Source organism: Opisthorchis viverrini, assembly GCF_000715545.1.
Source record: "Opisthorchis viverrini unplaced genomic scaffold opera_v5_12, whole genome shotgun sequence".
In the NCBI taxonomy this organism is placed as follows: Eukaryota; Metazoa; Platyhelminthes; class Trematoda; order Opisthorchiida; family Opisthorchiidae; genus Opisthorchis; species Opisthorchis viverrini.
Genome location: NW_008751668.1, coordinates 2,357,285 through 2,369,888, shown reverse-complemented (window position 1 = coordinate 2,369,888; position 12,604 = coordinate 2,357,285). Strand labels below are relative to the sequence as shown.

The 12,604-nt window shown below is 45.7% G+C and overlaps 1 protein-coding gene across 1 annotated transcript in view; it reads left to right on the top strand.

The window, feature by feature from the left end:
- T265_01157 (hypothetical protein) overlaps window positions 1-6,077 on the top strand; it is a gene marked incomplete at both ends in the record, with an annotated part of 38,748 nt that extends 32,671 nt beyond the window's left edge. Inside the window, 2 exons of the mRNA XM_009165118.1 lie at window positions 112-315; window positions 5,399-6,077. Coding sequence (XP_009163382.1) covers window positions 112-315; window positions 5,399-5,740 — 546 coding nt within the window. The remainder of the gene's footprint in view (window positions 1-111; window positions 316-5,398) is intronic.
- Window positions 6,078-12,604: the final 6,527 nt, after the last annotated feature.

Genomic DNA, 12,604 nt, shown 5'->3' with positions numbered 1-12,604 from the left:
CGCCGAGTAAAAACGCTTCAACTCCTTTCAGAGGCGATAGTCGCAAGTTTAGTAGTGTTTTTGCAGTTCAGTAAACTCTTATCGAATAAATCGTTTCATTTTCTTTCCTAGGCCTGTGAACTGCTCGTTGCAGATTGGCAGCTCTCATTTCTAGCTGCAGCCCTAATGCCTTCTCAACGCAATCTTCTTGAGGAAACCGTCGCCCAGTCTGCAACATCCAAACAAACGTTAAGCGCGTTCAACACGGCTCTTTGGGTAATGCTTCAAGCATCTTCGCTTCTTTCGGCAACGACTCCAGAGTGGATCACGAAAAAGGTCAGATAAAATGTCTTTCTAGAGTATTGTTGCGTCCCATTATTCACTTGTTTTTTCACGCGCGTCCCCTGCGCGACCTGCCGCTTGTTCGCTCAGTGAGCAGCTTACAGTGCCTGCTGTAAATATGTCCTGCTCTTCTGTCTATTTGAATATTGTTTATCGCTCCTGCACGTATATCATTTTCGAGCTACCGTGTGATTCAAGAAGGTTGATCGATAGGCTACAGGGGGCTCACGAAAAATTCATCCTCACTTGTGTTCTCGGCTATCCCCGTCGGTAAAAACTCGGGATCACATAGGTCAACCTTTCGGGACTCTGTCAACATGCTGAAAAATCCAGTCGCTATCAACAATCATTCAGTCGTTTTTTCACTGTTTTCCTGAACCCAGCAAAACGTGTTCATTGCGTACTGAGTGTTCCTGGACTCCCAATTTAGGAACTAGCCACCCAATCAAATGGCACAAGGTATCCTCGACCCATTGTTCTGACTTAGCGTATCCCCTCCTCTTTCCCTATCGTCTCCTTGTTCCAGTCTTGTGGTTGGTGACTGGTCAGTAGCACGATCAATCGATATTCGCCGCACAGACAACGGAGAGTGACTCCTCTAGTTGTGTGCTGATCGTGAACTGCTTCTGGCTAGTACGAACTTTCAGAATAAAGATTCCCATCGCGTAACGTGGTGGCCACCAGCTGCCACTCAACCGTGGACCCAGCTGGATCATGTGGCCATCAGCCACCGATGGAGAACTACAATTCAAGATTGTCGTTCCTTCTGGTGCACACAACTTGATCCCGATCACTCCATGGCGCGTGCACGCCTGATAGCTTGTTTCCCCTCAGGCCCTCGCAACTCAGCAAGAAGCATACCAATCCATAATCTTGGAAGAACTACCATAGCTGAACAGCATCAATCTGAGCTGGCCCAACAACCCTCCACAGTAAACCACTACTGTACTGGTAGTTGGAACGTAGATGAAGCATGGCAAACTGTAAAAGGAGCTATGCTAGCGGCGTTTATTGCTGTTTGTCCAACCTGCCTGATTCGACTACAAGACCAGTGGATGTAATTGAGATCGCTATTCATGATTCATGCCTGGAAATCCACACCAACAGGCCATGAGTACGACGGCTCACGATAATCCCTCAAACGCCAAATAGTAAAGAGCCTAAGGAAAGACCGAGAGCTTTGGTGGACACCAAAGGCCCGGGAGATGGAAAAGGCTTCTGCTATGGGAAATGGCTGTGCCTTGGATCAACTGACCAACTGGCCCTAGGAAAGCAGTGTCGGGGGAAACGATCAGTGAAAAAGATGGTTCGTAATAACGTCGACTGGAAAGATGAGTCGAACACCGAAGAACAGTTTAGCTGGCCTCCCGCAACACAGCCGTTGGAGATAGTGCATACGGGCGAATGGAATGTAAACTTTGATCATCCATCGGAAGAAGAAATAAAGTACGAAATATCCGAGCTGAAACGTGGAGATTCACCAGGACCGTGCGGTCTGTATCCAGTCCCGTTCCAAGAGGGTAGAGAATCCCTAATGACCCGTCTAACACAACCGAATAGTGCGATATGAAGTGAACGTAAAGTGTCTGCAGAACGGAGTGTTTTAGGTTATTCCTAGCTTCACACACGCGGACGCTGTGTGAAAGCCACCGTGGCATTGAATGTGCTCTCTGGTCTTATCTTTCGAAGTTCGACTGAACACTGGGGGCGAGATTGCTCAAGTGGTTAGAGCGCGAATTTACTGACCGTAAGGTCCGTGGTTCGAACCCGACTTCTGCCTCTCGACTTCCCCTGTCTAGGCTTGGCCAACCTGGCAGTATCCCACCCCTCGTGCTTCATTCGGGTGGCATGGCAATTAGGCACCGAAAGGGTGCTACAGCTGAGCAATTATTATTATTCAACACTGGGAAGGAGAGATCCGTGAAAACCAAGCTGGGTTTCATCCCAAAAGAGGTTGCATCGACCACATCATCCTCCGGCAGATTCTCAAACGGCGACACTGCTTCCAGCGACTAACAACGATTGTGTTTCTTGATCTGAAAGCTGTCTTCAACTCTGTGGACCGCCACCACTATCGTAGTGTCTATGAAGCAAAGGTGTCCCACATCAATTTTTGACCTCCGTTAAGGCGCTGTACGCCGATTTCCGCGGACATGTGAAGGTCTACAGGAAGCTCTCGCCTGAGTTCACCACATAGAGTGGCTTCAGGCAAGGCTGTCATCTTTCACCTTCAACTTCGCCATTGGTACGATTATGGAAGACTCACTATCAGGCTCTACTGTTTGTGGGGTCGAACTGCTTCCTGGGCGTCCGCTCACAGTGATCGAGTACGCAGACGAGATAGCTCTTCTTGAATCTGGCGCCGTGGTGATGCGAACAATATTAAATAACCTAACTAATTTTGCCTCGCGGTTTCGCAAATGCGTCACAACTGCAAAGTGTGAAGTGCTGCTGCAAGATAGGGTGATCCGAACCTTAGAATAACCTAACTAATTTTGCCTCGCGGTTTCGCAAATGCGTCACAACTGCAAAGTGTGAAGTGCTGCTGCAAGATCGGGTGATCTCGAACCTTAGCCTCATTCTTGCGGATGAACCGATTGAGGTAGTAGACAAATTTGTTTACCTGGTCAGCTATATCAGTCCCGGTGGTCTCGCGAAAGGCCAGAGCAGCTTTTGTGAACCTGCGTCACCTGTGGCGTAGGCGTGACATCAGCTTATCCGTCAAGGGTCGAGTTTACAATCCTGCAGTGCGTTCCATATTGCGCGCTGAGGACGTCAAAAGACTTTCAGTGTTTGACCATCGATGTCTTCGGAGCAATGCCCGAGTGTTGTGGTAACACCTGATCAGCAATGCTAATCAAACGGTATTGGGAAGAAATGACTCACCCACGACAGATGAACTGATCATACTGCATAAGTTGCGCTGGCTTAGTCACGTGTTTCGTATGCCAATCGACCGACTTTCTGAAAGGTTCTTTTCGCACAAACGCGTTAAGGATGGAAACGAGCCAGGTGAGACTAAATAGTGACATGACAGTGAAGTATTAAATCCATTACAAGCAAACTCAGCTGCGCTGGCCATTTTTCTCTCCCCGGACGGGGAATAAGAGACGGTTCACATCAGTGCTTAGAGATATCGTCAGACACGGCCCAGTTGCGCCCTCAATGGCGCTCGCTCATCCAAGCTATTGCCTTCAATGAATAGCTCTCCCCATTGAGAAGTTCACTAACAACCCTGTATTTACCCTTCAATTTTATCAACAACCGACGCAAATGCACAGATATCCGCCCCCAAAATCATCGATGAACGGAACTGTGGCAGCTATAGCCCCTGTACGATAAGTGCGCGGTTTTCCCAGCTGCTGTTGATGGTGATGGTGATCATTGTTTTCGTATACGAATGCCTCAATAGCCTTTTTCTTGAGTCCCAGAGCGCTACTTTGTTTTATTCATTTGGCCGCTCTTTATCTAGTCACCTGTTTGAGTAAAGCATTCCTAGTGGTCATCCGCAAACCAGCGTGGCCTCTTTGATTCAAGCAGAAGCGCACCCGAGTTGCTCATCTACGTCTTAACCCGGGTTTTTCGCTTGCATTATTTAATCATCGTTTGATCGCACTAGCTTGGCGTATTCGTGTTCTGCTTGAGAATGTCGATGGACTTGGTTGTGTGTCGACTGAACATAGTGTAATACTTCAATACTTTTTCTCTTTTTGATTCACGTTTTTCCTATGCGTTGACCTCCGTAGAATTTCGCAACCGTCGGACTTAAGTGGTTGATTTCCTTAGATGCTCGACGAGCACACCGTTATTTGCATGGTGGTTCACTGTCTTGATTCCTTGTTGATCCGTTGGAGTAACAGGTTGTTACTCTGCAACCAGAAACAAGGTAAATGGAGTAGTCCACGCTCTTCGGTGACTCGATTGGGATCGGGTCATCTTCTGTGGGGGATACAGTTTGACTTTGTCGATTAGTGTGGAGGTGCATTGGAATGACAGTTCAAGTTTTGTAGCACTTCATGGTTTTACATACCGTTTGACTTGCAGCTATAACCACTGTACATCTGATAGTGATGACGATGGACACCGTCAGTCGTGCAACCAGGAGCGTAATTCATTGTTCAAACCAGCCATATCGATACCAAGGTTAACTAACCTAGGTGTGTACGAAATTCTCCCCTGAGTAGGTGACCGTAGTGTAATAACGGTATTTTGTTCAGTTTAGTTCTCGGTCTGAATCTGCCAAGCAGGCGTTCCGTCAAACAAAACCACCAAAGGTGCGCAGCGTATATTGACGCCGAAATCCAGGCCAAATTACTGCACAGCCCCGTCTTTTTGGAACTTCCTGTTAATACCTGAATTGACTTGCCTATCCCCTTCTTACAGGATAGGATGAGTCGACCGACTAATTCGGAGGTCATCACGCCGTGCATAGTTACGAAGCTGTTCTCTGTAGGAGCATGCATGGGCAGCATTTCCGTGCTGTTATTCACTCTAGCTGCTTATTTTAAGAATTTTGGCATGTCCTATCCTGTCATCGTACACCCAGCTCCCACGTGGTCATCAGATTATTCAAACAACACACATCGCGAGCAATTCGCATATATGCTTATCAAAAGTCAGCCTTATTACTCCTTTTAGGGTGAGATGGACCAAGTGGTTAGAGCGCGAACTTACTGACCGGAAGGTCCTTGGTTCGAACCCGACCTCTGCCCCTCGACTTCCCCTTTCTAGGCTTAGGCAACTTGGCAGTATCCCAGCCCTCGTGCCTCCTTCGTGCGGCATGGCAGCTAGGCACCGAAAAGGTGCTACAGCTGAATGTTATTACTCCCTTTGAGTCTTCACGAGGTTGGGGCCTTTTTGTCCACTATATATATATATATATGCATATCGTTTTCCAGAATCCATTTCACTACCGGGCAGCTGCATCTCTTGAATAGTCTTGATTGTTGTGAGCTTCCTCAATTGACTTTCCCTTGCCGTCTGGTTAACGTGAATGCTGTCCAACCAGTATGCTTTCGGTGGATTACACCAGCAGAGCTTTATAATCTCGTTATTCGTCTGTTTGGTTCACCTCTAGCTATCTTACTCGGAGACCATCAATCGTCTCCTTTCCGGTGCCAATCCAGTCCACTCCCGTCTAGTTCTGATGCACGCTTGTCAGAACTCACCAATAATGACCAATGCAAATATTCGATCACGAATATTCGAGTCAACCTTTTCCACCCGTGGGTCGGAACAACCGTATTTGTTGTCGAATTCGAGTTCGCCCGCAGTAGCAACGGTTGGTGGGATAACAACTCCGGCCCCATCTGTGTCCAACTCAATGCTCTTGGATTTCGATCCGGTCACACTAAAGAACACGCTGTCTTGCGTCAGACCCAGCCGTTGTAGTATCCTCACACAATCGCCTGGTCAATAATTGGGGTGAACACTCCTGTACAGGCATCTCCCACCAATATGATTCCCCTTTTGCACCAGTTTTCCTCTAGAAAACATATTTGATCAACCTTCACCGCGTGTGTCTACCCATGTGTGCTGTCTGATCCACTTCGCTCGCTTATTTATCCTTCATTCACATCATCCTTGCAGCCCTACGTTTTGTTCTCAAGCACGCCGTTCATAGGAAACGTTGTTTGTCTAACACCACGCCCTCATGTGTACACGTTGATGCTCATTGAACGTTGTTATCCTATTTCTTAACTTAGCTTCAGTTTCATAAAAATTGCACGTATCTAAATGTGCGCTGTGCATAAGCGATTGATTAAGTCTTGTTATTTACTCTATTAATGTCTGTTAGCGAAGTGGGGAGTCTGGTTAGTTTAGGGACGCCATGAAAAGAATCATCCCCATGAAAAAATATCCCCTAAAAACTCACTACTCAAGAAACTATCCATAAAGAGGCATCAAACTTAGCGCGTTATGTGATTGGTAACTCCTTACACCCATCGTACTCGTTCAACAGCTACTCTTGCCTCGCTTTCTTCATTCGGACAGTGTACCATACTCTACGTCGCGTAGTAGTGCGTTTGGCTTCGTTTAGAGGCGATCGCAAAGGTGGTCGTGCCTTGCTGGCACTTTGTTGTGGAGTTTCCAGGGAGACTGGTCTCTGTTCGAGTGGGTTGATTTGATTCGCTTCTCATAAGATGTACCGCAACACGGATATGGGCTAGCCGATTGGCGTATTATGTTGTTTGTTTGCTTTTGAGTGAAATTATGTCCGCTTGAGCCCAGTCCTATTGCCGCAGGAAAGTAAGTCGTCAGGTATGTGGGCACATTCATAAAAATTATGGGTTTTACACAATGTCGTGTAAACAACATATTCTAACCGTGTTTTGGGGCATTTCATGGCTGCACGACGTTCAATGGATTTTCCTACAAAGAAAGGAGGAGACTGGATTTGCTGACACTCAGCTCATCTATTTGAATGCTTCAAGTTAAGCTGACTCGTGATTGACCTCCCCCAAGTCAGTGTCAAGAAACCTGTACCCGAACCTTTTCGTACTACCCTTTGAACTCCAGCACGGACCCGGCAGTACTGGGCGTCAACACTGTTTGGGCATGTTCGGGAGGGCGTGTGCTCAGAACATTCTCCAAGCGGTTTGGAATTTAGTATGCTTTTATACTTAATTTGCGCACAGAGAACCTACTGTGACCTTAATCCTGGACTTCCAACAATCTTCGATCTAGCTTGCTGGATCAATCTTCTTGGTCCGGAAAACATCGCGCTTTCTCGTCGCGTCGCCTGACCATACTCATTCATTTGATATCGTAATAAGGGGTAATTGGGCGCTTTATAAGGCAGAATGTTTCGATCGATCCTCTGGGCAGTGGTCAGAATTTATATTAGAATCCTCAACAACTCGGCTGCTTTCGGTACTTGACTGAATCGATACGTTTTGGTGTTCCAGTGAAGTAGCATGGTCGTCGGTTTGTTCGCTGAGCTGGGCAGTTTAATTGCAAACGTTTCGTTATCAATCAAGGTGACATCAGTGCGTCGTTACGGAGCCTGGGTTGGGTGTTGTACGTTGAGTAGTGTTGTCTGTATGCTAACATACGTGCTGCTAACCAGGGCTAACCTTCGATCACGGTTAGTTTAATATGGTGATGGGATATTTCCTACAGCCTTCAACCAATTTATAGTGGCATATGCAACTAAATTCAATATACAAACCTGTCCTTCCCAAAGGCATCTGGGTTTGCTTGTTTAGTTCCGTTTATAGCGACACCCTGCGCAAGGTCCGTCCTATTCTGTAAGATTAGAAACATCGCTGTGTCATTGAAGCATACCGAACTACATCCAGCAAATGACTCAGGACTACGTAACCTGCATAAGCAAAAGTGGTCGTTCTGACCGTACAACGAAGGTCGTTGACGTTAGAGTGGCGTCCAGATACTGAAACTTGCCGTTGGAAGGAATGGTCGCAGCAAAACCGTCCAGCTATAGCACCCTTTCGGTGCCTAACTGACATACCACCCGAAGGTTGCACGAGGGCTGGGATACTGCCAGGTTGCCCAAGCCTGGACAGGGGAAGTCGAGAGGCAGAGGTCGGGTTCGAACCACGGAGCTTCCGGTCAGTAAATTCGCACTCTAACCACTTGGGCCATCTCGCCCCAGCAACAAGTCAGTCCAGCACTTGAATAGTCCTCAACCAAACACTGAAGAATGAAGAGAAGTAGTTAAAATTCTGGTTGGGATTTTCGGATATCAACAACGGGTTGTCCAAAAGTACTTCGCCAATCGTATTCCATCGTGGTGGCAGTTGAGCACATGCTTTCAGCTCGTTTGGGGAGCATGACATGGATTGTTACTTTAGACGAATGATGCAGGGGTTATGAGCCATAAAAGATTACCTGGATAAGCTTGGACATGCAAATAGCCTTATTAGTAGTTAATGTAAGACTATAGGAAGAACCGGCACGTGATTGCTTTGGTATGATCCTTGTCTGAACAGGATCTGCACCCGGAGTGATCATTTCCGTTGGTTAGGCGGTTGATTCTGTGCCGACTGACGTAATATCGTGTACGGATTGTACTTTTCGGGAGAGATGACGAGTCTACCGCTTAACGGAGTTTGGGATTCTATTCTCGTGTGTATCACTGCAGAGCAAACCGTGTTGAAAACCCGGAAATCCAACTCTAGACGCAGCATCGGCAACTTAGCAGATACTGCTGTGTCCATACTATTGGCCAATCAGAGGTTGGATCTATGCTGAACAAATTGGGTACGAGATCTGTATACATGTTAGCTCCGTTTGAACAGCCCCCTCCATGGCCCGGTGCGATTATTCTAGTTATTCCACATCAAACCTGGACGCGAGTCTCGCTCTGATTAGAGCTTATCGTCAGTCAGTATCATTAACCATGTTGAGATTTGAACTCCGGATGACGTGCGCAGCGAACATCTTACACCTACCCCATTAAAGGATGCTGGATACATCTGAATTATTACGTGCGCACAAGCAAATATATCCGCGCTCCAGCGACAGGTTGATTGCACAAAAGCTTCGAACGGCAGTTTAAGGAATGAAACCGGTCGGACTTAAGTTTATCTCAGGCTACTGCTGAGTAGTCTGATTTCCCGTGTTCTTCTACACAACGTAGCCCCTAGTTCTTGGTTGTCCTGGATTCGTAGTTGACCTGACGAACAATCAAATGGCTGTTTCTCGCACTCATCTCTGACGCATCTACAATGATGCATTACCCACTTATTGTCTGTCCGCTTTAGAACCGAGTGTTGTTAGTCGGGAGAGGGCACCTATCCTGGAATTGAAGGTGAATAACTGGGACAGAATTCTAGTGAGAAGTCCAGTTAGCCACGAGCCACCACGCGTGCCCACTCTGTTCTCTGTCGACCCGTGTGTCTGTGATATTGGCGCAGTTGGTATCGTCCTGAAATGTGACGGGTTGCCGTTAGGCTCGCGCTTGGACTTGTGGCACTTCGCTATACTGCAAGGGCCTGCTGACCTTTGTCCCTTATTCCGTAATCATGCCGTCCATCAGTTCGGCATGTTTATGTTTGTGCGCAACTGTTCGCTTGTTTACCCCAACTATCAGGAGGCCCTTTTCCGCCCTCTGTTTACTGGTTTGGTTACTGCGCGATCTCCTTTAGATTTGCGCATCTCTTAACTCGGCTCTCAGACAGACCTCCATATTTTCTCTTATAACAGTGCTCTGCAGACTGCTATCGTTGTTAGGATGTTCCTTCGTACGCTATAACTGAACTGAGTTGTTCTGGAACCATTCAATGCTCGTCACGACCCTGCTGTCTGTTTATACTGCCGCTTTCTCTCCGACTTCAAATCTGAACAGTGGCGAAAGCTGGCTATATGGGATCAGTTATACTGCCCCGAATCTTATAGTAACTGCTGGCCGTGTCTCTCATGACTTCCTATTCGTGTTTCGCCATGGCTACTCGAAACCTGCCAGCTATTGTTTTAATTAACTCTATATATATATATATATATATATATATATATATATATATATATATATATATATATATATATATATATATATATATATATATATATATATATATATATATATATATATATATATATATATATATATATATATATATATATATATATATATATATATATATATATATATATATATATATATATATATATATATATATCGTTGGCCCTGTCCCAATTTAAACCCCACACGATTAAACCAGCTAGGGGCGAGTTAGGTTTATTGGTAGATTGAGCACCCAATCGTGTGCAACTAGGTGACTTAGACATACGGTTCCGGTTAACAGTTTCCCTTGTCCTAGTCTACGTCCAAGGAAGGGCACAACCCTAAATAATTGACTGTAACTCACCAACAGCGCAGTCCTTGGCTGTATGAGAGACAAACTCAGTTCACATCTAGTATGTAATGCAAGAATGTTGCCACAGTTTCTCGTGATCTATCACAGTTGAACAGACAAGAGCAGGTCACACATTATTAATATTATTTGAGTCTGGTGAACCGTACTGCCGAAATGAGTTTATTCGTAACTAATTTTTTACCTGTGTAATTTTATATAACCGATGGTTATGACTCGTATTCTAGCGCCCCGTAATACTTTGTTTTAGCAGAAAGTCTGCCACAATCTGAGTTTACCCCCAGGAAACTTTGCATAGCATTCCAGGAATTAAAAAAAGGAGTTCCTGATCACCTCATTTTGGTAAGAATTCTCCCCCCTCACACGTCTGTAGTGCCGCACAATACTTGCTGCACAGTTGTTTGTGCCTCTTTGTTTCCGTGATAGTGGTTAGGGCGGAAATCTTTGAAACTTCAATTATCACGGCTCTGATTGCCAAGGTGTTTACAAAGTTGCATTCCATTTTGCCTGCCATCGCTATGAGGGTCGCGCCACATTGTCACGTGATATTAAAGAGTCGTTCGGGCACTGAAGGTCGTTGGATCGCTATCAAACCGTGCAAAGGTTGTTATGCTGAATATGTTGTTTCACTCATCTGAACCTTGGCCTATATAGAATAGTTAATTCATTTGTCATGCGATCGTTGTCGTGGTACAGTGACCTTGTGATCATAAAAGTGTAAATCACAAATCAAATTGTAGGCGAGAACGAGTCATAAATCCCAGGTATTTTTGCCGCTCAACTGAAGACCTTGTCCGTCCATATGTAGCCCACATTTTGACGACAAGATCTAACATAGTCTAAGATGCCGTGCACCGAATGACTTGATGAAAGAACCACCTTCAAATCAGGCTGATACGTCATGCTTGGTTAGCGTTGCCACCAGCACGTATCTACAACGCTCTTCGTAGAAAGGTAACAGTAATGTGACAGGTCAAACCAATTCGCACAGCTCTAGTGATTCTGGGATCCTGTACTCAATCTACCTCAAATCAGGGCAAAAAAATGGTCGTCGCACGACGCGCTTCATTGGAAAAACTCATTATTATCTTCGGTTGACAGGGAGATTCCATCCTATACATGATATGTTGTTCATTCTCAACTTGGATTATGACGTTGGCCCGTCTTCAGTTGACCAACAGAGTTGTTTATACTGGATCTTTGTCTTCTGAAACATCTTGCGAGCACCAGAGATACTGTTCTTACATATCTGGAGGTTAATCACCTATCGTGATATTCGCATGGAAGCACGTGCCTCCTCTGCTGACTGGACGGTGGTCCCGTAATAATCAAAAATTCATAACCATCCAAAGAAACTGACCAACCCCGTTCATACACCCTCCAATCAACACCAGTCGGGACAAAATTTCTCCTACTTGTAAGTTTCTCTGGAAGTGACTACATTTCGACTGTAAACCCGATCATCCTAGTGCTCTTATACACAACATAGACATGCCTACTCGATCAATTAATTCATCTATCCAAAGCAGCTTTTAATGTTTCCATCTAGGATTACTCACTTTTTGTTTCTGATGATCTACTTTACTGTACAAACTGCGTTTCTTTAACCAAAGAGGCTTTTAGCCTTTTGGTCAAAGAAGTTGGTGATACCCTCTTGTCAGTTTGTCCATGAATAGCACAGCGTTTATTTTATGTGGAAAACCAAGCCATTGTTTATGGCTACCAGTGTAAAGCTTGACAGTTTTTTTACTGCATATTGCAAATCAGTTTATCCACCAGGTTTTCTGTAGAGATTTTATCCTGTCAGTGAAGTAAATCTATGCTGAAAAACTGAGAAGCACTGTACAGTGCTCTTGTTGGCACCGCCAACAGTGCGCATCTCACGAAACTCGGAATTCCAAAGCCCCAATTTTCCTGTTCGGCCACGACCAGCTAATCAGAATTGTGATTAGTCTGAAGAGGTCACCCATCAGATCACGCGCACGCGTCACAAACAGGCAAACCACGTGACAATTCCTGTCCCATTTGCAACCTCAGCCGACAACCTGTAAACTACAAATTCACATCCATTTTTGTTTACGCGGCTACCACTTGCGTCGCACGCCAGGCTTACGAAATTCAACCACATCAGGCCAAGTTGTATTCATGTTCGCGCAAGCATCAAACACGAAGGGACACCCCTCTCTTCACACTGCACACAATAAATAGGCATACAACTCGGCCCAACACACACACTCGCGCGCGCGCAGGGAGCAGGAAGTCAACCGCTGTCCACAAGTCCACGGACAATTATGGAACACGTGTAGCAGCCCTACTGCGGAGAAAACACGTTCCTGCCGTCCGGACTTTCACCAAGGAACTCTCACAGACGATACGTTCCTCTTTTGACTTGCTCCCATTTTGCACTGTATTCATTTTTATACGTGTGGCATCTCGCCATTGTCAAC